This window comes from Hibiscus syriacus, unplaced genomic scaffold (genome assembly GCF_006381635.1).
Source record: "Hibiscus syriacus cultivar Baekdansim isolate YM2019G1 unplaced genomic scaffold, ASM638163v2 tig00116965_pilon, whole genome shotgun sequence".
In the NCBI taxonomy this organism is placed as follows: domain Eukaryota; kingdom Viridiplantae; phylum Streptophyta; class Magnoliopsida; order Malvales; family Malvaceae; genus Hibiscus; species Hibiscus syriacus.
The window spans coordinates 6,071,561-6,099,164 of NW_024063490.1; the positions used below are offsets into that span (position 1 = coordinate 6,071,561).

Below are 27,604 nucleotides of genomic sequence, written 5' to 3' on the forward strand. Positions count from 1 at the left end.
TACATTATATTAACTGATTTAATGATGTTCATGTATAATGTGACTAATTAAATATAATACATACCTCTATGAAAAACAAAGTTCGTTGTAGTAGGTAGTACTAGTTAAAACTTAATGCAAGTTCATGTATGGTAAGAAAATCAACCAATATATAAACAACATTAAATATTTATAATTTTAGATATGAAATACAAGATTTAAATTTTAAAAAGAAGCAAACAACAATAGAATCATATTTTACTAAGTTGTCCTAGTTATATTTGTAATTTATAGAATTATTAATTTATAACATTAAAAGCACCATAGATTTATATAAGGATTTCCCAAAAAAAAGTATTATCTACTTAATTTATGGAAACTATTAATTTAGATCTTGGGCTCAAGTCGGGACCGAAAAATGATTATTTTAGAGAAGTTATTATTTATCAAACATTAATTTATAGAGGTTCTATTGTGCTAATAAACAGAGTGAAAATGGTTTATTTAAAATTTTATTAATTTATTATTTTTTGATAAATCTTGGGTGAATATAATGTAGTATTTGTTAAAAAATCTAAATTATTTGACAAAAAAAGCTCATATATCTATATATGTGGTTCGAACTGAGAACCTCAATAAATAATAATAAGTCATGTAACCATCGGTAGTTTGATTTTAAATATTTATTTAAAGATTTATTAATTTTTAAGTTGTAATTTTTCTAATAAAAATGTCATTTAATTCTTTCTTAAGCAGTGGCGTGATTAATTCGGGTGGTTCCATAAAATTTATTATTTTAACCATAATATCCCATGCAAGTTCTTTCATGTTGCCTTTTTTTATATTTTGTTTCTTACTAATTTGATCTTTTCCTTTTAGTTTATTTTAACGTTTTATGTGCTTTTTAGACTTTTGTTTTAAGTTTTACCATTTATAAATTCACTATTTCTTTCTCTTTAATTTTAGTTTGTATTTTTTATGTTTAATTAATTGCATTTTCGGATAGTTTTGTCACTTATTTAGATTTCTCTTATTTTAGTTCTTTAAATTAAATTAATTAGGTGAACTTTTAACTAGGTCTTCGCATTTATGCTCGATGTTCTGAATTAATTGTTTGATTCAATGATTGGTTAAAATTAATTATGATTAATATTAGAGCCTTTATTTTTAGGTTTAATCATCTAGGTCCTTTAAATTTCATAATCTGACACTTTAAGTTAGAGGGAAACCTTAATTAACCCACCTAGCATAACTAGGTTCCATAATTAACTATTTGAGCGCATTCTGATTTTAAAAGAATAATAATAAGGTTATGTTCATTTATCAATGAATTAATAATGTGTAACACCCCAACCTGTACCCGACCCGAATGCGAGTCTGAGATGTCACATTGACTTTTTAAAAACGATATTCTTACAAAATATCAAAACATTTGAACTCTTTTTAAGAACATGCCACAATATTCTATTAAATTATGTTTCAGTATAAGAATTCAAGTCAAAAACGTATTCATGAACAGTAAAATACCGTATGACAGTGACGTATAAACAGTACCGTGAACAGTACCAGATTGTAAAAAATTGCCAGATTTCTTAAGGGGTATCGATTCCCCTGCTACAGGGAATCGATACCCTGCTACAGTACTGCTACAGTACGTCGGCAAAACATGTATAAAACTCATAAAATTTAAAACGTTCATCATTATACATTTACCATTTACATATATATGTTTAAAACATTCCAAAACTCGATCAGAGCGTATCCAATACAAATCTTTTTTTTATTACATGCCAACTAAATACTTTCTAACAAAATACATATAATTCAATCTACATTTCTGATCTGATCCTCGGTAAGGAGAACTGACATGTCTTGTTCCTCTTACTTCTCTTTTTCGCTTTCCAAACCTACGTGTGAAACAATCACACGCTAAGTCGATGACTTAGTGAGGCATATAAAACATATAATAAACCATAAAACATTTCACGTAACAAAATGCATACCTGTACATATACCATCATTATCATAATCTCTATTTAGCATATGATTTTGTACTTATCATTTCTGTATATCATATAATACATATAACATCATGTAATTCATATAATACATTTCATATCACCACAAGCATATACATCTCATATATTGTATTTGTCATTGTCTCTTTATTAGCCCATGTATATTATTGAGAACTCAAGGTATTCGAGTACATTGAGGTTGTGAACTATTGCTGTCACCACAGCTCGTATAAGTCCCACTGAGTAGCATATGAAATTTGTCCCGAATGACCTATGTATTTGTCCCGAAGGACCGCGTAGACCCTCGACTCTTGGCATGCCAACTATACCTATAGCTCTCGTATTATATACCATGGACATTATTCTTATGTTTCATATGTTCATGTACTCATGTCATTTCTCTTGTGATCACATATGCATTTCTTTTGTCACATATCACATGTATGTGTAAACATCTGTATCATTTCATATAACATGTATCACATAGGTTTATATCATGTAACATATATCATTTCTCATGAGTTCATGTAAACAAGTATATCAATGTCCTATACTTATCTCACAGTTTTACATAATCACTATATCACATTTCTTATACACTAATTTCATATTTTCCATTAGTTCATTTTCACATAACTTATCACATAGACGTATATTCTCATAAATGATCATTACTTAATTTCTAAAATATTCACATATAATTTTTTGGGTCTTTATTTTCTAACTCATATCACATAGAAATCTAACAAGTTTAGATCACAGTTCCACTTAAAAATATCAACTCTCCTATATAACTTATTTGACACATTTTTATACTCATTTATGTTAATATCTCTTAACTTATATTCTATTCTCATTTTTCATTTAACCACTTAGATTTAAATTCATATAATTTATACATTGTTATTATATAACTATTCATATTCTTATCTCATCAAATAACATATAACATCTATGAATCTATTCATGTATTCATGCATACATAATAGTCATCTCAAACACATACTAACATTCAAATATTGGAATTTGACTCATCGCGAGTCTTATTTCCATACACATCATTTCCAACTAGTATGCACTCACCTTAGCATTGCTTTGATTCGATCCTAATTCTTTGATTGTTCCGGAACTTGTTTAGACTCAATATCTACATAAACATAATTTTCGAAACGATTATCAGAATCCTAAACATTATAACTCAGTTCCAATAACTTAAACTAATTAATAAACATAATTCCATTTTTCCTTTAGGGGGAATCAATACCCCCCATAGGGTATATGTACCCCCTGCATAATCTGGAATTTTTCGTTCAAGGGGGTATCAGTTCCCTTTGCCCATAAATCACATTTTAAGTACGAAAGTTCACTCAATTCAACTCAAATACTTCATATTTCATCCCCTTTCATATTCTTAACTTGCATATACATGCTTAAACTCATTTATATCCATTTATCTCATCTTAAACCTCAAATAACCATTTTGCCCTTTAATTCCTTCATATAAGGGGAAAAATATCCTTGGATAATTCCTTCATAGAAGAAGATAACTCTTCCCCCACGTGATTTATTAATATAAGGGGAAAAATATCTTTCTTATCAAATGACCATTTTGCCCTTTAATTCCTTGGATAATTACTAATAACTTTCAGGAAATATCCCCAAATAAATCATTGAACTTTTCAACTATTCTACTTTAATCACCAAATTCTAAAATTTTATAATTTAGTCATTAACCCGGTATTGAGGATGTTACATAGTGTATCTTCTGCGTTATGCTCAAGGGGTGACCACTGGTAATTCCCAAAGTAAAACAACATTCTTTTTTAAAACATTATATCATGATTTCTTAATCATTAAGGCAATGTTTGTTTACTAGGATCAATAACGAAACTTTCGCATTAAATGCCCGAGGCTTATCGTTATTGGTCTTAGTAAATCAACATCCTTTACCAAAATTTGCATATATGATGATTTTTAAATTAAATAAAATCTCGAACTCAAAATTTCTAATTTTAAACTATAGGATAATCGACTAGGTACCAATTTTTGGACGTTGTGGGGGTGATACTCCTTCCCCACGCGTAACTGACTCCCGAACTCGATTTCTGATTTTCGCAAACCAAAACTTAATATTTTTTATAAAATAAAATGTTTAATTAAAACTACTCTATTTTAGGTGTTCAATCGCACCTTAAAAATGATCGGTGGCGACTCTCATATTTTCCCAAACTTTCCATTAAAATAATTTATTTTCAAAATCGTCGGATCGATTTTCCACCAAAAGTTGGTTGCGACTTCTTGGCGACTCCGATGGAGACATTTTGTTTTCTAAAACAAATAGAGAGTTGAGTCACGAGTTGATTACCCTTTATTTGAAATTTGGAATTTTTGAGTTTGAATTTATTTCATTTACGATTCATTATGTTTTTTCAAAAAAAAAAATCGAAAAATGAATTTCTCTCTGGTTAATACTTTTACTTGTGTGAATATATTTAGGATTGTTGCATATCATAGCTCTATATCGAGCTTTATCCTATTTCAACCAAGTATGGAAAACGTCATACCACCGAGGAATAATGATTTTCCTTGTGTAGGTCCGATAAAGTACCCCTGGAAAGCATTCTAAGTGTTCGTCTGGATATTGGTTTCCGCGACACTCATTTAGTGATGTGATCACCTAGAGTGAATTTGATTCGCAAAGTTTATAATGGGCTAGAATCGAAGTTTCTATACACCTTAACAGGTTATAGGGACAATTTGGGAATCTTTCTTAAAATCGAACTTCATGTAGATAATTTAGTAAGCTTACCCCACTAGAGCCGTGTGGATAACCTAGGAGAACTAGAACGTGTGTGGTTAGGACTTTAATTTACTTTGTATGTTTTATTCACAATACTTATTTGATTTCTCATCTATGAGTTGTATTCAATTATTCTTGTCTTTAATGATTTGTATTACTTTAATTATCATTTCTACTAACCTGATTTCCTTTTGTCTTGTTATGTATTTGGTTGTGTTTTCATTTTTTTACATGGATATGACATCTCATTAAAGGTATTAATCTCATAAATAGATGATCATTTAAAAGGTTATTGAAACGACAATGTCTTTCGTTGAGTTAGATAGAATTTCAAAGATTTATCCGGGGACAGAACAAAAGTAGAATGAATTAGAATATAACTTACCTACTGAGGAGACGATCTAGACTAAGAAAAATTCAACGCTAAAGGCAGTAGCTAAAGGTCATGAACCGATTCAACAAACCTTTGCTACAGGAGATGAAGTAAAAGCTCTAAAGATTTTTTACATGCTAAAGTCTAACAAAGAATGACTCATTATCTAACTGCTCGCGGGAGTTGAATAACTAGAAGAAATATTATATTTCATCCATAATCTCTTATTTTCGCTTTCTCATAGTACCGAGACATTGTCAGTTAATCATGAATTGTTATGGGAACAATTATTTTTAGATCAATACCTTTTGCACCTTTGCTTCATTTATATTTTTGCATTTGCATTCGTATCTTTGCATTTTTGCGTTTACATTTGCATATCTACATTATACATTGCTTGATAGCATTTAAGCATTTCCACGTGCATCATGAAAATATAAGAATAATTCTTGTATAATTCCTTGACAAAAATTTTAAAAGCAAATTTAAGCTACCCGTATCATATCTAGAGAAAGATCGAAAGCAATGAATGAGATATTGACTAGCATCAGTAGGATTGAAAGACTCCAGGTACAACTTGCTAGGACTCAACAAGAAATGATCGATGGAGCGAAAAAGTTTCAAGTCAAAGAGATCAAATGTCAAAGTTGATGAGCACAATGACTATTGTGATTCAGAGGGAGAAGTCATTAGAGGATCTTGCTGCAAAGGCTTTGAATGAGAGTTTGGGTATTAATTGTAGAGCTAAAGTGACATCAATAGATGACCAAGAACTTGTTAAAGATCGAAGTAACTCAAGCCAGCTCCAGAAATTAGATGTGATTCTAGAAGACACCACTAAATTGATGATGAATAAAGAGACAACGAAAGATGAAGATTTCCTTATGAGATTTGAGCTTTATTTGTAAATTGTTTTCCCAAAACAATTGATATCGAAATTTATACAATCTTTAAAATCTAAATCCAAATTAAAACTTTGAAATCCAATAATGCAACTCCTCTCAGAATAAAACATGGTTAAAGGGTGCTAATTGCCATTATAAAAGAAATTAGTATATATAAAATTTATCCATCAGAGAATCAGAATTTTCGTTTTATCCAAAATAATAGTTATGTAATTTTTTAATCATAAAATTAGGCTAACAGAGAAAAAAGGTGAACATCAAACTACTAAGACACCCTTCAATAAAATGCAACTTGAAAACGCTGATATAATAACTTGAAGAAAAACTGATTTAATTCAATTGACATTATCATCGATATATTATATAAGAAGACGTGAAATTAAGCATATCATGTTCATATAAGGGATTGTTATTACAAAAAACAAAACAAAACCAAAAAAGATATTGCGAATCAACATTTTGTTTAGGTTTGTGTAGTAATATTAAAATGTGTTAATCAGGTTACTTACATAACAAAAATCTTCACTTCCCATTTACTGATTCTGCTGTTTCCTGTTATTTTACATTCTATTAGATGAAAATAAATCAATCTTCAGAAAAACTAAAAATTAACTTAGTTGTGAAGATTGTATACCTTCACTTTTTCCAAGAGTGTCTCAAGCTCAGCTCTTATCTCCGAGAAGGACGGTCGCTTGTCCGGAGCCGCTTCCCAACATCCTTTCATCAAATCCAAGAGTTCCGGATGTGCGTTCTTGGGTAGTTCCGGACGCAGTCCCTGAAAATTATCAGTAAACATAAGAAAAGCTGTTGGAGCCTGTTGGATGTGCATCCAAAGGAAGCATCTCACTCAGAAGATAGCATGCTAGCAAAAACGGAACTCGAAAATTTATTATGAAACCTATCAAGTATCTGATAAAAATTCGAACTGCACATATTCACTACTAAATGACAGGGAAGTCATCTCAATATCATGCTAGAAATTCAGCATACAAAATCCATAAACATTACAATGCGGTAAAAACAGAGTAAAAAAGGACCTAAATTCAACAAATGATCTCATGTACCGAAAAAATCCCGAGTTTGGTACAAAACAGTTAGGTTATTATTTAGTTCCCTAAAAATAAATGCAAACCTGTCTAACTCCCAACGCGGCTTGTAGTGGTGTCATGGTATCATAAGGAACCTGCAGTCCCAAGAAAAAAATGATTCAACAATGTAACATTCAAATATTTGAACATCCAATTGCTCATCAACATCAAATGATTTCGAGAAAATACCTTGGCTGTCACTAGCTCCCACAGTACAATAGCAAAACTGAATACATCAGCCTTTTGATCATAGGGCTGATGGTTTATGACCTAGTGGAAGAAAAATAAAGTAAGATGATTATACAACACCTAACAAAAAGCCGGATACAATGACGGTTAATGTACAAAGCAGGGGAAATATGATAAATGAGTAGGAGCACAACACATGAACTGAAACGTTATGATAGAACAAAGTTGAGCATTTATACAAATAAGAGCGTTAGAGGCAATTTCCACTGATTTTCCACAGATATTCCGAATGTTGAAATGATTAATGGATAAAATAAAACCACTGACTGCGTCTTCTGGGTGGGAGAAAACGGAAATAAATAAAGAGATTCAGACCTCAGGTGCCATCCATCTATACGTCCCAGTCTCAGCAGTCATTACTCCTCCTTGATTCTGGAACCGAGCAACACCAAAATCTGCTACTTTGACAACCTTGATAGGAAAGATAAAGGTCTCAATTTTAGAAATTATGAAACGTTGCAAAATCTCCTGAAGTAAGAGGTTTTATTCTGGTACAGACTATGATAAGTAAAATACTTTTAAAACATTAACCACCAAATTACAAGATGAGTGAAAAATCACAATTACTTGCTTGATTCATGACAACTTTGATAGTTGACCTAGTAAGGTATCTTGAACTATCCCAAAACCCACAAGATACACCAAATACAGTTCCTACTGTTCCCAAAAACATTAGAACTCCTGAAGTAAGAGGTTTGCTTGAGACAATTATACGAATGAAAACAGTGAAATCCAGCTACAACTTGCTACTTATAAAAAATGTAAGCATCCGCAATATACTACCGTTAAACAATCGGTACTTGGCACTGCTCAAAACCCTAGATGCAATCGGTTTGCCTATTAGATGGCTCTCAATAGATCATATCCTATGATGTAGATTACCGCTTATATTTTTTATATTTCAAAACATAAACCACTACTCCCCTTCAACAGCCCCTTCAACAGTTCTTTGTCAATCCACATGCTAATTTCCTTAGTATTAACAAAACGAAGAAAAAAAATTACTGACAGATTACAGAGACACTTCAACTAATTTCCAAATAGAGAACCGCTATGAAATGGATTTCATGTCCATAAACATCGGGTAAAAGTAATTCAAGACAACCATGCTTTTTTTCCTGATAAACATATGGCTTTTTGGTGGCTTTCTATTCACTAGTCCTTAGTAAATAAATTCATAAAATTAGTTTACTATCCTTCATGGAAGTTTCACCTTACTATGATGGTTTACAGGGGGGAAACCCAACTCTTTCACACGTCAAGGTTCTGGTTTACATCTTAATATTCAGTCATGTTGCTCGCTAGAAACCTTAATTATTATAAAATCGATAAGCTAATCCTTCAGTGCACTTACACCAATGATCTTAAAAAAATTCTTACATTGTCTGTATCCATTAACAAATTTGCTGTCTTCAGGTCCCGATGAATTATGTGATTTTGATGCAAATATTCCATTCCTTTGCAGACATCAATTGCAAACTCCAGCAGCTGCGAGAGCTTCAAGATATTATGATTCTTATGCAAATAGTCATACAGGCTTCCCCCAGGCATGTATTCTGAAAAATGAGAAATTTTATAAATAAATTTGAAGTTAAAATGGATTCCAAAGTTGAAACAGCAAGTAGCGGGTGCTGCAGAGAGGAGAATTTAAAGCCCCTGGTTGCTGTCAAATGAACGAATTCTTTTAGCTCTGCCTAGTTTAACACCACTCTGAAAGATGTTAAAACAACCCAAAAATGAACATGAAAGAGCAAGGAGAGCTAATAAGATTGACTAATCAAAATAAACACAAGACTTTTCTGAACTTATGACCAAATATGACATAATAATAGGGGATGGAACTTGAAGAGAATTTTTCTATTCCTCAGAAGTTCCATACCTGTTACTATGCTCAAATGCGGAGACTTCGTACAGGCACCAATAAAACGAACAACATTTTTGTGCTGGACTTCACTGCATTCAAGAACCCAGAAAAGTAAGACAAATATTCATATGATTATGGCCCTACATAAAATCAAGTACACTGAAACACAACACCATGTCCTGTACCAGAAATTAGCCAATAGATTGTGGGCCTAAGAAGAGAAAGAGCAGAAAAAAACTTATATTCGTGTATAAGTTTATATTTTTTTAGTTTATTAATAGTACAAGTATATCCTCAATAAAATCAAAATTAAATTCAACTTAAAGAGAAAGCTTCTAATTCTTTAGACAGAGAGAAAAAGAGAGACAGAGGTACATATATAGAAATGCTTTTTGCTGAAATAGTTCCCAACATGGGGGAAACATATCATTACACAATCATTTAGTAAAGAAATGCCATTGAAAAATATTTTTTATTTCAATTTATAACCTAAGAGCAAGTACATGATTATACAATTTAGAATCTCGAGAAACATTGTTATTTATTTCTCTGACTCAACAGATTTTCAGCAACTTGTTTGTACACCTATAGCTTATTAAGGTTCAAGGCCTGTCAGACATAAGTGGCACAATTCTGGAGGAGACTGGACCTAAGCTGAGAGACCTTCTATAACGTGGAAAGATATGTATTCATGAATTCAACTATTTCTTTCCTTTTCATTACCATTTCCTTTGGGTAAGTGGATAGGTGTAGAAAGAGAGGAAGAGAGGGGATTTAAAATGGAATATACTGGATTCAACAGTATTAACGACAGTTGCCAAGACAATGTGAACCACCAGTGAACTCTAGAGTGGCAGTTAAAAGCTTCTCACCGTAGGATTGCCACCTCTTGAGCAAACTCATCTTCAAGTGTATCAGTCAAATGCTCGGATCTAAGAATTTTGACCGCAACATCTTGCCCAAGATAGATACCACGATACCTTCAAAGGAAGATCAGAAGAAGTTAGATCAAAAGAAAGAGGAAAGAGAGAATAAAGTAGATCAGAAGTAGCCAGTTCATAAGAGCACAGCATACAGATCTCCACAAGACCCGCACGCAATTCTTTCTCCCATCTTCAGAAGTCTTCTATCTATCTCCCAATCTCCAGAGTTCTCTTGCGTTGCTGATGTATCATTTATAGCTGCAGGAGAATGTGAAGATCCAGAATACGACCCCTACATTTCCAGTGGATCATAAGATAAATTATCTGTTTGGCATTCATAACTCATAAGTTACTCATGGAAGGGGAGGTTCAAAAAAGAAAAGGTATTAAGTAACATATTATCTGAGAACACTAGATACAACCGGAAGATAGTAAAGAGATGAAGAAAATAGTAACTAAAAAAGGCCAAAAGAAAATTAATGCATCAAAAAACAAATTATAAGGGGTTAACAACACGGTTACAATCTACCCAATTATTCATGAAGTACAGATTTACATACAGATCAATCATGAAATGCACGAATCTGTTACTAGCTACACCAAGAGCTTCATGCAACCGAAAAGTGAAAAACTCTCCTATTGTTCTTTCATGAGCCATCTTAACTTCCATTAGAAGCACAGTATTCTAAATCTTTCAAAATTCAATGTCGAGCCATGGTGACTACCACATTTAAAACCTAAAACCAACAAACCACTAATACTAACAATCATTTTTTCTGACGGATTTGATAAAAAAAAATCAGATAGTTGCAAATTTGCAACAAATTGAAGCAGAAGGTCATAAATAGAATTCACATGAGCAATGTTCACCTTGCTTCTAGCAACCACTTTTTCCATAGCTTTATATAAACCATCTGTATCCTGGCCACAACATTGCAAAGTCAGCAACATTCGGACTCACCAGAAATCCCTGTCATAAAAGAAATATAATCACAATGCTCCTTAATACATTACATGGCTACTGGCTGTGGATAAACTGTATATTGCTTAATGTAACCGACTTGATAAATTTTAATACAAACCATGATGATTTCTTGAGTTTATGTCGAATGCCAGTCATTATATGATTAGGCTCAAAATGAAACAGAAAGAGCTACCTAGGCCAGGAACAAAAACAGCATCAGCACAGAAAGTCTAAAACATGAAATAACATTCATTCATTTCCTTTCTCAGCACACTGGGGCAATCTGTAGTTCTTTTCAACAAATTAGAACTGATTTTTACTGCTTAAAATAATTCATGAATAAAAGAACAGAATTACAATTGAAGATATTGTGCCTCAAGACAATAGCAAAAGATACATTATCTTCTGTAAAGCAAGATCCATTGTTATTTGTCCAGCATATGACTCATCCAATTATATGATGATATAAGGACAAAATAACAGCAAAACATCCAATGAAGTGAAGGTTACCTCAATAGGCCACCCATCTACTACAAACACACTCAAGGAGTAGCCATCAGTTGTTGAGAACACATGTGCTTCACGAATGTTAAGTCCTATATCTGAAAGCAATGCAGAAAGCTAGGGGGGAAAAATGATAACAGTTCAGTATTTCAGTTTGACTAGATTAACAATATAAATGATGTTGAAAGCCCAGCAAACAGCCAAATATAACTCAACATTAGTTGTTTGTCTCTTTACTAATACCAAGAGTACTTATCATGATAATCTTCTTAACACAAGTTTTGACATTGTTCACAAAATAGAAACTATTGCTTTCCTGTTTTGAAGGAAAAGATAAACACCATAATCATATGAAAATCATAAAGTTCATGCAACTAGACAATGCATCTATCAGCAAATAGAAAGAAAGCAGCTTAGGCGGGACACTCTTAGTATAAGCCACCATATGATGACAACGGGAACAAGAATTTTCAAGAGTATAAAAGCATATAGTTAGGGCAACAAACTGTAGAAGTTCCATTAATGAATTGAACCACAAAAACATGAAACTAGTAAACTGAGCATCATAAGTTGTTTCGGACCTCAAAGAATCAATTTCAAGCTCTGCTTTGTGTTACACACACACATGTACATATTAATGGTTGTGCTTTAATTAACTGAAACTGTGTTGGAAGACATGTTGAATACATGCTTAGAGACATGCTAAAACTTTAAGCATGGTGATATCAGATATCAGTATAACCAAAGCTGTGGCAAATATAAAGGGTACATTAGACTTCCACCCTTCTGCTTCACAGTTTCTCATATAACACCTTGCAGCTTTTTCCTTGACACGTTACACCCAGTAGTTTTATTATGTTGTCATAGTGGTTATCATGTTAAGTAAGCCATAACATAAAAGAAAAATGTCTCCTAAATATTAGGATACTTTTATCATTTTGTTGAAATAATTAACACAGTAACCTTATGATAATAGAAGCCACAGGCTGTTCAGTGTCGAGAGAAAAATCACAAGGTGTTAGTAGAAAAAATCTTGGTTTAAAAAAGCGCCCATCAGGCGCGCTTGATGCGTGATGCGGCCGTTGCGATGGTCAAAGCGCATCTGGCAGCCTGATGCGGTAGGGGGTACATAATGCGGTCTGATGCGATCCGATGCGGTTGATGTGGGCCGATGCGTGCCGATGCGTTTAGCAAAAGTTATTTTGGGCGTTTAGTAAAATCTTGGCCGCCACAGTCCCGGTCAAGGTTAACCCTGACAAGAAAAGCAACGTTGCACTGAGTGTGGTCGCCGTTAAAAACTTGGCCGCCTACCGAGATGATGGAGCTGACTCGTACAGCTTCTGAGTCATGGGTTTCTTTTGATCATTCGACATGATGAAAAGCCCTGATCGTACAATGAAAGAGATCAACAAAAGAAGGGCAAAACGGAGTGTAAGATGATGAAAGAGGGATGTTGAGGTGAAAAAGAGAGCTGTGAGGGTGGCGTTATAAGGAGGGAGGTGAAGTGTATATTTAATACACCTTTATCATACGCGTGTACCGTATTATCTAGAAAGGTGTAATGTTGTAATTGAGTCTGGAGTATCGTGCGCGTGTTTGGTTGAGCAGCTTTGCATGGATGTTAGTTGATGAGGATGTGATGCGTGCCTCGGACTCTTGGGCGGGCTTAGTAACGGATCTTTTTCTGTTTGATAATGGGTATGCCTTTCGATGCACTACTCGGTTGAAATAGTTCTTCGCATTAATTCAACCATATGGATTCACACTATAGTTCAAATTAAATTTTGATCTCTTAATTTAGTTATTTTAAGATGAAGAAGATTTGGTGTTTCTTGATGATGATCTTACATGGGATGCGGTGGGTAGAGTTTCCGGGGCTAATGAGTAAAGTCATTTCACTAGAGGATCAAGAAGAGGAGGTGATGATGGGGTCGGCCCATCAAGAAATGATAAAGGAAAAATACTCGCTCTTGTTGATGAAGATGAGATGGAGGAAGACATTGGAGTGACTGATGATGATGAGGGAGATGGAGACGTGCTCGGGTTTGATGATGGGATCTTGGAGACATTTAGTTTGTGACTAGAGAAAGTTTGGAGAACTTAGTGGGGGAAAGGGAAGTGGGGGCTATTGTTGATTTGTCTTTTGGTTGTTTTGATTTTCTTACGCGTACTTGCCTATTTTGTTATTCAACATTTATGAAGTACTATTAAACTACTTTTGGTATTAATTGAAGTATTTTTTATATATAAGTATTTACAATGTATAAAATTAGTTCAAAAGTATTTTTTTGTGAAAATTGGCGCATCGGGTTCGTGATGCGAGCGCATCACGCATCACGCATTACGCATCGACTTCGGAGAACTAAACGCATCAGAGCGCATCCCGCATTTTAAAACCAAGGAAAAAATTGAAAATCACTCACTTTAAAGTGTCAGTTCACTATAAACAAACTACTGCTCTTTTCAACAATAAAAAAACATTTATTGTCAAAAACATACCTGACTAAGCAGCTTTGGCTTGTCGGTGGTAGAAAATATCACTTCATGAATATGTACAATTTCTTGTCTGCATAACATATACCAAAAGCCAACTTACTTCCCATGCATACATGTGAGAAATCCATGCCTAACACGACATATGCATATATTAGCTGCATACTAGTACGCGTGCATTCTGCACATTCATTTATATATAGTACATATATGAACATGTTTATGTATACATTGAAATATACATTTGCTGCTTCAATTTTCAACCAAAGGGAGGGAACAGGGAGTTAGAGGTTGAGCATCACAAGAAAAAACAAATGCTTCCGAATGATCCTCTTGAAAATTAATCATGTATAGCTAGGCAACTTATAATCATCTCGTTAATTAGAAACACATCACCCAAATTAATTACTAATGTATAATAAAACCCTTAAGACGAGCTACTTGGTAGAGCCAAGACTTTCGACCACATTATGTGATACCAATAAAAACAGTCCAAGTCTAAGTTTCCATCTTTAGAATGAATCAAATCAATAACCTTAAAAGGCAAGAAATAAGAATGGCGAGGAAGTACATAAAGATATCACGAGAACATAAACCCATTCAATAAAATTAAAATAGGAAAAACAGAATCCATACAGATTGGCGTAGATGTATTAACCAATATGAAAGAAATAGACCAATTTAAGTTTCGGTAATGTCACAAGTACAGTGCTGAATGATAGACCATGAAGAATTAGCCTATTTACAATGTTTAATTTAGCCATTTCATTTCAGTCTAAGGGAAGACCCAAATGCACACTCAAGCACAAGCACAACCCACATGTCCAAACAAAAATAAAGAGGTTTTCATTCCTAAAATTAGGAAAATATCCTCACCCATAGCCAAGTTAACAAATATAATATATGGCCAAACTTTCAGAAAAGGGAAAAGAGGACAAAACAACCTTTGACAAAGTACCTTTCGGGAAAGTTCTCAGTGAGATGTATGTCCTCTACACACTTGGAGCTCTTTCTGATATCCAAATTTAGGTCCTCAAGCATAGAGCAAGGTTCAAAGTCAGCAGGATGATCTTTGCTTCTCCTACAGAAGGTGGTAGACGAATAATTAAAATTTTATTAAGAAAACAGGCAATTCAAGTGACATTAAAATAGTAATAATGAAAATAAAATTGAAAAAAAAACATTTAGGACCAAATACTGAAATGGGAAAGGGGAACATAACTAACAATCTTATAATATAATACCTATTATTCGATGGAACAACTTTTTCGCTATCTCCATCGTCAAAAGACTGGTTAGTAAAAGAATTTATATATTGTTGATCATCAATAGCATCTGCTTTGGCACAAAGGTTCTACACAACATCATGTAAAAGGTAAAACAAGCAGAATCAGGAAAACAAGGCAAAAAAATATGCACCACATTAAAAATATATATATATATCAACATGCAAGGCCATTATATCAACAATATGGTAAAGAGGTCATTTACAAATATATTATACATGTAGTAGCATAGACCATGTATCGGCAAATTAAAAAGTTAAAAAAAAGGAACAAAGTCATAAACAAACAATTTAAGGTGTTTAAAGATATAGGCAAAGGCTTTTTGTTAATGGTATGGCCAGGCTATCTCAATATATCTTACTTGCCAAGTAAAAAACCTTTAAGATAAATTTCATTTTAAAAACTGTTTACCCTTTGTTAATGTATAAACATGTTTTACTTGTATTAATTGGAAAAGAATAATAGTAAAATCATTTTCACCAAGTCCATTAGGCTTCTACTTAAAGCAACAGATAATACTTGATCAAATAAAACAACAGTTTTAACATGCATAATTACTAATAAAAATGCTCTCTGATGAGTACCTCTTTTGGGTCCTCTCATAGAAAAACATAAGGGGTCAACTTCACACCAAAAGATTTGGAATGCCATTACAACATTAACTATCAAACACAAAGGGAAAATTTTCCCAGCACTTGCGTCCTTTAGAAAAATTCATATGTTCCTACACTTTTGCACCACAAACCACGCATGCACAAATCTAAAAAAAAGGCTCCGAGCACTCTTTTCTTTAATCATTATTGATCAGTAAGGTAGCAACACAGTTTGCTTTTATTTCTTGCAACACCTACTTTTTCTGAAAAAGAATATACCTTAATACCTTTACTACATTCAGCTTCTATCACGTGGCTTGAATTACACACAACACCACAAAAAGGCCCATTTTCAACCTCTTCACATTAAATTAACAACAAAAATCACTTCTTATGAACTAGTAATTGAACAGAAAAACAATTATCTCCATTTTTGCCGTTTCTGTAACCATATATTGAATACAACAAAAAAAGGTACAAAACCGGAAGATGTTCTTCTTAAACCCTCAACATTTGCAATTAAAACAAAAGGTAAAGTAGTAATACCTCCAAGAAGCGGATATGATAAACTGGCCGCTTCTCCGGATCCTTGGCCAATGCAAGCAGCTTCTGATGTAACAAAACATCTTCCACTCTATCCATATTAACATCAAGTCCATAGCTGAATCAAATAACCAAACAACCTCATCAGCTTCAACTTATACAAATATATGAACACATAAAACAATTACAACTTATAAACGCGGAAAATCATTCGTTTAAGAACTAAATTTCACCTAGCAGGAAAACGATTGAAGTGAGAATCTAAGAGTTCGCGAAAGTCGGGATCAGAAACAGCTTGTTCGTGACCGGATTCAACTACACGATTGAACACGTCGTTCCGGACATCATAGCCGTTGAAGCTGCCGAAGCTTCTCGGAGGCGATGAGCTCTCTCCGACACCTTCCGTCAAATCCATCAACAATTAAATCTACTCCTCTTCTTCCTCTTCTTCTTCTTCTTCGTTGTTTCTATTTATGCATCGCATGAGGTGAGTCACTGTGTTTATTTTCGCTGTTGATCAGAGTGAAGCAGATCTTTGACTCGTCGTGGAATTTGAGAGGACCAAAAATGGAGGGAGATAATGGTGGTTTTGAGGAAATTCGGAGGGTAAATTTGCAAATTCGGTAAGTGTAGCAGAGAAGGAGCAGTTCATGTAAAGTGAGAAGGAAAGAGACTTCGTTTTCCTTTTTTGTCTTTTAATTATTGTTTTTTAATATAGGAAAATGGAAGAGAGAGAATTGAAGTCGATAGAGTTAGCCGGTTTTTTGGATTAAAAAATTATTAAGAATGTACATAAATAACCTTGAGGATAAGAGAGAATTACGGTTAGAGAGATAGAGAGATTCACAGGAACTACGAAAATGCCATTTTCGTGAAGAGAGAGAGAGAATGAGAAAAAGAAAAGGAGCGAGATTCGTGCGTAGTGGGTGTGGTATTATTGCATCGACTCACGCTACACGCGGTTTTTGAGGTATTTTTCCGACAAGATACTCACCCTATGTGATTTTTGTTCGGAAATAAGGGGGGTTTGTTTTTTGAAAATATTTTTTAAAAAATATTTTTAAAAAATAAATTATATTTTTAAAAAACGTTTTACGTTTTTTTAGAATATATTGTTTAAATATTTTTTCTATTAATCAAATTATTTTTAAAAAAATTATTTATTACAAATATTAAATATAATAAATAATATTATTTATAATAAAACTTAATATTATTGTTTTTAAAATATTAAAACAATTTATTTATTATTAAATTATTATTTTTATAATTTTATTAATAAAATATTAATGTTGGTATATTTTATTGCAATAAAAAATATTATAATTATATTTATTAAAGTAATAGTGTTATACTATATTTTAAAAATATTAATTAGTATATTTTAAATATCTTTATTAAAATATTATTTGATTATTATATTAATATTAAATATATAAATAATATTATTCATTATTAATAATTTAATAATATTATTTCTATGAAATTAATAAATAATATAAATTTTATTAATAGTTTATCATATATTATTAAAATAAAAATATAATTGATTATATTATTATAATATAACTGATTATTTTATTATAATATTAAAAATATTATATTATATTATTATAAATATTAATAAATATATTTTAAATATTTTAATAATTAATATTTTGATTAAAATGATATTAAAATATTTTATTAATATTAAATTCATAAAATAAGATTATTTGAGTATTTATTCTTTGAAGTGAAAAGTTCATAAAATGACTTATGGAAAATCATACCGTAAGTCATTTTCCATAAAAACATAAAAAAAATTATGTTGACCAAGAAAATGTTTTACGTTAACCAACCAATTTTCCTCCAACCAAACATTGGAAAATGAGGAAAACGTTTTACGTGAAACAAACGGACTCTAAAAAGATTCATAAAATTAGAGAGAAAAAATAAATTGAAAATTTAAACAAATTTTGTTTTAAAAAAAATTACTTATTAATATAAGGATAAACTATAAAAACAGTCTCTAACTATAGGATGTTGTTGTTTTTTTGTTTTTTTATTATTAAAAATTATAAAATGGTCTCTCAGCGATAAGGTATTATTTTATTGATTCTTTCCATTGTTAAAAGTTATTAAATAGTCGTCTTACTATCCATATATTTTAAAATCGTCATTTTTCTTTAAAATTTTGGCAACCCTTTGAGCTAGATGTTAATATGTTCAATGGGATTTAATAAAATATCATCTCAGAACTATTTGAGTTGTATTTTTTGGATTGAGTCTCTGTTTATATTATATCGTCGAGTTAATGCTTGAAATATTATATGGTCGAGCCGATACTTGAAAATAATAATGGTTTCAGTATATATCGTTAAAATATAATTTTATTATATATCGGTTATTAGGTTAACATCTAGCTTAGATGACCATCTATTTTTTTAATAAAAATATGAGTTTGAAACATATGAATAATCATGTGACCATTTGTAATTTTTAATAGTTGGATGACTCAACAAAGTAATACTCTACAATCATAGACCATTTTGTAACTTTTAATAGTTAATGACTCAACAACATAACGCCTTATACTCGATGAATCATTTGTATAATTTATCCTTAATATAAAAATGAGTATAAATTTAGTAATCGAATTTATCGTTAATCATTTACCAGGGTTCTTTAACTAAATAATACAAGCGAGATTTTTTTTTAAAATGGAGTAATTAATAATTATGTTAGAATCTAGGTCATTTGTTACGATGCACGTGAAACTTGTGATATAGAAGTGACGAGTTTGAAATTTATCATGTGGATATGACGAATTTCAGACAATTTTGATCTATTCAATATGACAAGTTTTATTTTTAGTATGTGTGACGAGTTTCACGTATGCTATAACAAATTATCTAAATCCCAAAATAATTCTCAATCACCTTTGTTTTTTTTAACATAATATTCTATAAAATTAAACCTCATTTAATAAGTGTATGTAGAAAATTTATATTCAAATCTATGAAAAGTCCAATATTTAAATAATTCATGATTTAATAGTGTAAGGAAGTAAATTTACATTGTTTAATATTAATTTTTAAAAATTTTATATATAATTTATAAAATAGACTTATTTAAAGATCTAAAGTAATATTAATACATGTATGTATTGTTATAAGTATAATCATTCAAGACGAAAATTAAAATAAATAAATAAATTTATTAAATAGATTAAAAGAATAATTAAGAAATAAAAATCAGATTTCTGACAAATTAACAGATTAGAAAAAAGTTAGGCATGCGATTATGTAGTTTCCTTAAGACATACTTTTTACCACTCTTATGATGCTTAAGATTATTGGTTGTCTGTCTCTCAAGATACAATAACTATAAAGATTAGATATAGTTACACTTCTACAGAGATAATGAACTATTCTCTTATCTTCGTCTATCACCCAAAAACAACTAGAAGAGAAGAATATAATTCTTTTGAGTTGTTTTACTTATAATAAATTGATTTTAATCTAACAAGTTTACAGGGTATTTATAGGGGTTTCACATTGTGAACTACTGAAATTTTTTTACCTAATAAAGCATTAATGAGAATCATACAATTTTCAAAATTATTGTTTTAATTAAAGAAACCTTTTAATATTTATCATTTAATTTCAAAACAAAATTTTGAAAAGATATACTTATTTGAAGAAAATATTTCATATTTGGGTTAAAATATCTGTAAATCCGCGGAGAGTTCAACCGATTAGGACATTTTTGTTATACACATCATGCACGTCTGCACATTTACGAACCAACAATTAATTTCATGTTTTTTTCAATAACTTTTAGATCAATTCCTCATTCAAAGCTCCAAAATTATCGATTTTTTTCAACTTATGGTCGTTCGACTTGTATTTATGTTAACAAATGTTTATGGCCTCTAATATGCAAGTTATTTTTATAAACTTTTTATAATTTTTCATTTTAATCTTTGTAATTTTAATATTTTTTAATTTTTAATTTTGTTATTAGAAATATATTGGAACAAAATCCGCTGCAAGTATCCCAACTTTATTAGAGTTGATAATAACTATTGACAATTTTAAAATTTTATTTAATAATATCTTTATTGACTTACAAAGTAAGAATAAATTATTTTGAATGGTTCATTTGATAGGTCTAGAATTATTTGCTAATTGGAATTTATAAACATAATTAGAGAATAGAGAGAAATAGGAAAGAGGCAGAAGAATGTTTAATTTTGTATGTGAAAATAGTTATATTTACTTCTATTATGTTATTGAAAATGGTTTATAACTTTTAATATAATTATGTGAATTGCATTAACTCAATAGTTTTAGTGGTTAAATGAATTATTGTTATTCCTAAAGGTTTTAGGTTTGAGCATCAACAACTATAGGGTATTTGAGTGTTTATTGTCAAATAGTTGAGAGTGTAACAGCCTAATCCGATTCGACTCAAAATCTATAAGATTATAATATTACACAGAATCGCCTAAGTGGCTAACTATATTTTTTAAAATCATTTGACAAATCCATAAATTCATGACATAATAAAATACCAAGTATATACGTTTTGGAAATATGATGGAGCTTCCAACAATAGTCTCAAAAATATATAAGTTTCAAATAGAGTTTAGGACTAAATATTATATAAGGGTCCATGACAGTTCATGCCCATTACAATACTTGAGACGTACTTTGATAGAAGATAAAGTCTGGAAATTCTAAGATCTGACGATGAGCTCCTCAAACGGGAACCTAAGAACCTACGCACGGAAACACATTCCATACGCTGAGCTCACAATCTCACTGCCACACAAATAACCCAACTATGCTATATGCATCCAATAAATGAGCATGTTACATGTATAGTTATGAAATCATGAGTACATTTATCGCACAACAAAAGTAAGCATCATGGTGTAGCTTGGGGTCACTATAGCATCACGTAACTCACAACTCTATTTGCTTACTAAAGGTACCTTGGGTAAGATCTAGATTACATAACATCAACATCTTACAGTATCATAGGCTAGGTCCGAGTCACAAAGCGTTGACACCTTAACTAGCTAGTCTACTCCCTTCGAGTACTCAGGACACGTAATGTACTATGCTATGGTACGTAAAACTGTGCAAGTATACACAATCGAACAAGTAATATAGTAGTGAGTGAGTATCGTCTTCATAGGGATTGAAGGGATTTTCAAGTTAAGTTAATGCCCTAAATTCTAACTAATATAGTATAGTGTGGTATGAACAATTGAGTTGGAAATGTTATGGCCAATATTTAAGTGTGGAGTAGAAAATGTAGTGGCAACAACAAATAAAATTGCTATGGCAAAAAAAAATGAGCACTGAGGTATGAATTAAGAAACTTGATAACCTCGCACAAACAAGCTTCTGTAGGGATAAATGGCTTGGTTTACTAAGGAATCTTATGCTTTGTCCCTAAAATGGTTCACGCTTTTTCATGAGTATGTTGTTCAACAGGGCTTACTAAAGATTTCCTAGGCTATCTCTAGTAAGGAACCGAGTAATGAAAATGTTACAGCAATACCTCTCAGCGTAAATTGTAGCATAATAATATCGAATAAGTCTTACCCTTTGTAGTCAGTGAAACCCTTTTCCTTATCTCTAAGGTGGATTAGGTATTAGTTAATAGCTAAGTCTCATTTTTCACGTTGATCTCACCTAGCTCTCTCGAATAATAGGTATCAAACTTAGGAAATGGCTACTCTCATAAGCCCTTATAATACTATGTAAATAATTACAATGACCAAAGCAAACATTTAAACATGGAAAATATAAACCCTTTATTCGAAACAAAATATAATCATCCAAAATAAGCACACATCAAATAAGTTAGTTCATGGTGGGGTACAAATCATCCACAAGAATAATTTGTCCATTACAACCCATTGAAAGAAATAAAATGAAAGCAAAAAGGGAAAAAATAAACTCCCTAACACTCGAGTTATTTTGAGATTCCTCAAACCACCATGAACCACTTTAACAAGGTAGCTTCTCTTAAAGGTCTACCTTGCCATCCCCTTGAAGCTTGGCTATGGAAGACACCACCAAGGGATAAGAAAATAAAGAAAAATGGAGTTTTTTTTTGCAGACGCCTCTTCATATATCTTATCTCATACTTTTCAAAGCTCTCTTAATTGTAGGGTATATAGTGGGGGAATTTTCTAGGGTTTTATGCCAAAATTCCCTTTGTACCTTAAGTATCACCCCTTTCACGTGAAGGGTATACAAGGCTGGCATGTGGTCCTCACAAGGACAGATGGGTAAGGAATTCACATGCAAACATGGATAGTTTGTAGCTCTCATAAAAATGTCTTAGTCCTTTTTATCTTTTTCTGCCAGGAAAGCCATCTAAAAATGTTATGGCATTTCACCAAATCTCCTCATCTAGAATACTACGGCAAATCCCTACTTATCCCTTAGCTTTCTTCACCTGTTCATCAACAAAAGAGAACAATATTTCCCATCAACGGTACCAGTTTACAAAATAAGATGCTACAACAAAACGACACCACCATATGCAACTATATAGACCTAAATGCAACTATATAGGCCTAAATGCAACTAAATGCAATGAAATGAGCTTTTAGACAACCAATAACCTAATTAAAAAGGAACAAAATATAGCCTTTTATGGGGTTATCACACCCCCAAACTTAAGCTATTTCTTGTTCTCAAGAAATGGATAGTGATTAACAAAAGAAGATGTTATGGAAAAGTTCAAATCAAGATAGTTGTATAGCATAAGATTTTAGCCCTTAGAAATAATTGGCTTCAACATGCTATAATAGTTAAGAATTCAAGAACTTTTCCCTATAACGAGATCATTTGCATGTGCGTGCGATATTGTATCTAGTTTATGCTTAGCGAAGTTAGAAAAAATCTAGTCAGGTTCTTTATTATGTTATAGCATTTATTCAACCATTAAGCACAAGTTTACTCTCATTTCCTTAAAATTCAATTTTTTAGTACTGCTACGAGGGAAGTGGGCCTATCATACATATTTTCCTAGACTTGAAAATAAAGTGGAGCAAATACCCTATTCCCTAGCCTATTGAACATAGTCATCTCGTGAGTATTTTCATTCACTCATATATTATAGTTGTCATTTATTCAAGGGGGTTTCCAATGTCATTTATTCAAGGGGGTTTCCAATGTCATAGCAAAGAGAATGTCCCTCTACAGTTATGCCGAAGCAGTTATTCATAGTTCAAAATTTTCAATAAGCACAAGGGAGTTTAATTTAGCCTTTCAAGCTATCATTTATCATTTAAGTTCATTAACAACAATTTATGATACGATGTGCAAAAGTTCTTTCATAGAAAATTTCTAATTTCCTTAAGCATAGAAAGCATACAATCGTATATTGATTTGAACGTAAACAACCCAGTCCTAAAGTTGGTTATATCAATCTCAAAAGTCATTTACATTCAATCACTGCCATAAAAAAATTCATCATCATTGGGCATCATCAATTTATTCCAAAAACTAACTTAAACCTAACTAATCTCATAGCAAAAATTTCTACTAACATTATCAATGTGAATGCCTAACTATGAACACTACATGCCCAAACTTAAAGGATGCAATATCCTCAATGCATGAAAACTAAATTAAAACTAAGATAGATGAAATACAATGCAAGGTACCTTGACTAACATCTATTTTGATGGTGGTGGGGTTGTTTTTCTCGCCAAATGCTTAACTCGTTGCTTCATTGGCTTAGTAATGGGTTGTTCAAGTTCTAGGGTAGTGGCGTCGAAACGATTTTTCTTAAAAAAAACAAATTTTAAATTTTTTAATATGGTTTTTAAAAGATCTCGTTTCGAATAATTTGGTGACCTTTTAATACTAAAACACGGTTCGAGGAGTCACCACCAATATTTGTTTAGGGTGTGATAGGGCACCCAAAACGTATTTGTTATTTTAAGAAAAATATTAATTTTAATTAAAACAACAAATTTGCGGTTTACATTACCAAAATTTGAGTTCGGGAGTTGGTTACGTTCGGGGAAGGATTAGCACCCCCATAGCGCCCTAAATCGGTACCTAGTCGATTAATTAGTTGTCTTTGCAATGAAATTTATAAATTCGAGTTTAATTTAAGTTAAGATCTCATACAAATAATATTCTTTGAATTTTAGAACAAAACATAATAATATTTAATTATTTCCTATCGAGAAGAATCGACCTATCATGCCTTAAAGCAATCGATTCTTACTCCAACTAAAATAAAGAAATATTACAATTTTGTTCTAGAACTCATTATTAATTCAAAAATTAAGCGTATAAATAACAATACAATAAAACAAAATAACTCTAAGACCTTATTCTTCTTTTTTTAAAACATATTCTTTGAATTTCAAGAGGGAAAACGATAATATCTAATTATTTCCAATCGAGAATAAATTATCTATTGTGCCTTAAAGCAGTCATTTATTATTCCAATCGAAATAAAGAGATATTAATATTTCATCATAAAATTCAATATTAATTCAAATGTTATTTATTTTGAAATCCCATTGAAAATTCATGCAAAAATAAAATAAAAAAAATTAAAAACATACATCATGCAAGTACAATTAATTAATTATTTTACCAACCTTTAATGAGAATAAAGATGTTCAATTATTTAAATACATCTGGACGAGACCTTATATTCGATCTAACAGACTTTTCTCAGTGAACTTAATTAAAAGAACATGATTTTTTTCTCAATCCCATATTTTAAAATGAAATCAATTTAATTCGTGTCACTTAATGGGATAAACTTTTTAAAATTATCAAAAGTAATTTTCTTATACGTTAAGACAATCACTTCACGACAATTAAAATGAACGAATATTATCCTTAGTTAAATTATTTTGGTTCGGGTCAAGAAATGTTTATGAGGGTATATAAAAAATTAGAATAAAATGAAGTGCAAAAATGACCAAAATGAACATATTTAACATTAAGTGCTAAAATTGTAATGAATAAAAATAAATAAGATATGGGGACCAAATTAAAATAAAATTACATCGTTAAATTAAATTAAATAAAAAAATAGATCATAGACCAAAATATAAAACATGTTGAAACTACAGGGACTATTTAATGATTATTCCTTTTTACAAGCCTAAAACATACTTTTAAAGAAAAATGTGTAAATTACTAAATCAGTCCAGAAATAATAAAATTAAATTAAATAATCACTACACATAACCAAAATGTAAAAACACGCTTAAATAAGGGGGCTAAATAGAAAATATTCCAATAAACACATAACATACAAGAAAAAAGGGTAAATAATAATTTTGGTCCCTAAAGGTGACCAACATGCAAAAATGTCATAAACTATGGGAGACTAAATAGAAAATATCCCAAAAAATATATAACGTGTAAGGAAAAGGGTAAATAACAACTTTGGTCCTTACAAGTGACCAGCATGCAAAAATACTCTAGACTATGGGGGACCTATGCGTGATTTTACCCTAAACTTCCCCTATAAAACCCATTTTTCTTTTTTTTTCATTTCCACCGAAAAACTTAAAAATTCTCTCCCCTCTCTCCTCTTTTTTTCGGCCGGCCACTGTCCCTGCCGCCACACACGACGATCGAAATTCCTAAACCAAACCCAAAATAAATCCTTCGCTCCGATATATCGTCGTAAGCCTAGATTTAAGGCCAAAATCACCTAAAAAGACCCCGAAGACTCTTCGATATTTCGGTTTCTCTTCTTCTCCGATCGCGAAAATGAATTGGTCGTACGGTTCGGCTCCTCTCTCAGGTAACTCTCTAAATCTCTTCTTCTTCCTTCGTTTTTTTTTCGTAAATATGCTTAGTTTTTTTAAAATATATTATATATAAACATCCATAGTAATCAAAAGTAGTAACTTTGATTTCTTTTATTTGACCATAGATTTTGTCAATTACAGAAAATTCCCTTTGTACCTTAAGTATCACCCCTTTCACGTGAAGGGTATGCAAGGCTGGCATGTGGCCCTCACAAGGACAGATGGGTAAGGAATTCACATGCAAACATGGATAGTTGGCAGCTCTCATAAATATATCTTAGTCATTTTTATCTTTTTCTGCCAGGAAAGCCATCTAAAAATGTTATGGCATTTCACCAAATCTCCTCATCTAGAATACTACGATAAATCCCTATTTCTCCGTTAGCTTTCTTCACATGTTCATCAACAAAAGAGAACAATATTTCCTATCAACAGTACCAGTTTACAAAATAAGATGCTACAGCAAAACGACATCACCATATGCAACTATATAGGCCTAAATGCAACTAAATGCAATGAAATGAGCTTTTGGACAACCAATAACCTAATTAAAAAGGAATAAAATGTAGCCTTTTTACGGGGTTATCACACCCCCAAACTTAAGCTATTTCTTGTTCTCAAGAAATGGATAGTGATTAATAGAAGAAGATGTTATGGCAAAGTTCAAATCAAGATAGTTGTATGGCATAAGATTTTAGCCCTTAGAAATAATTGGCTTCAACATGCTATACTAGTTAAGAATACAAGAACTTTTCCCTATAACGAGATCATTTGCATGTACGTGCGATATTGTATCTAGTCTATGCTTAACGAAGTTAGAAAAATTCTAGTCAAGTTCTTTATTATGTTATAGCATTTATTCAACCATTAAGCACAAGTTTGCTCTCATTTTCCTAAAATTCAATTTTTTAGTACTGCTACGAGGGAAGTGGGCCTATCATACATACTTTCATAGACTTGAAAATAATGTGGAGCAAATACCCTATTCCCTAGCCTATTGAACATAGTCATCTCGTGAGTATTTTCGTTCACTCATATGTTATAGTTGTCATTTATTCAAGGGGGTTTCCAATGTCATAACAAAGAGGAATATCCCTATACAGTTATGCCGAAGCATTTATTCATAGTTCAAAATTTTCAATAAGCACAAGGGAGTTTAATTTAGCCTTTCAAGCTATCATTTATTATTTAAGTTCATTAACAACAATTTATGATAT

At 31.6% G+C, this 27,604-nt stretch overlaps 1 protein-coding gene across 4 annotated transcripts; it reads right to left on the reverse strand.

The window, feature by feature from the left end:
* Positions 1-6,522: 6,522 nt before the first annotated feature.
* Positions 6,523-17,159, reverse strand: LOC120191245 (serine/threonine-protein kinase STY46-like). 4 transcript variants are annotated; one of them, XM_039194220.1, is made up of 17 exons: positions 17,033-17,090; positions 16,816-17,001; positions 16,586-16,700; positions 15,405-15,514; positions 15,119-15,238; positions 14,167-14,233; positions 11,674-11,784; positions 11,070-11,120; positions 10,352-10,491; positions 10,149-10,256; positions 9,292-9,365; positions 8,793-8,968; positions 7,728-7,823; positions 7,353-7,433; positions 7,208-7,258; positions 6,710-6,850; positions 6,523-6,627 (listed from the first exon to the last, which is right to left on the reverse strand). In XM_039194220.1, the coding sequence occupies exons 2-17, from the start codon at positions 16,995-16,997 to the stop codon at positions 6,598-6,600; spliced, it is 1,653 nt and encodes a 550-aa protein (XP_039050151.1). In that variant the 5' UTR covers positions 16,998-17,001; positions 17,033-17,090; the 3' UTR covers positions 6,523-6,597. The 4 variants fall into 4 exon arrangements, with proteins under 4 accessions (XP_039050151.1, XP_039050149.1, XP_039050150.1 ...); XM_039194218.1 differs by having other exon boundaries at positions 15,119-15,241; XM_039194219.1 differs by having other exon boundaries at positions 15,119-15,241; positions 16,816-17,159.
* Between the last annotated feature and the right edge of the window lie 10,445 nt (positions 17,160-27,604).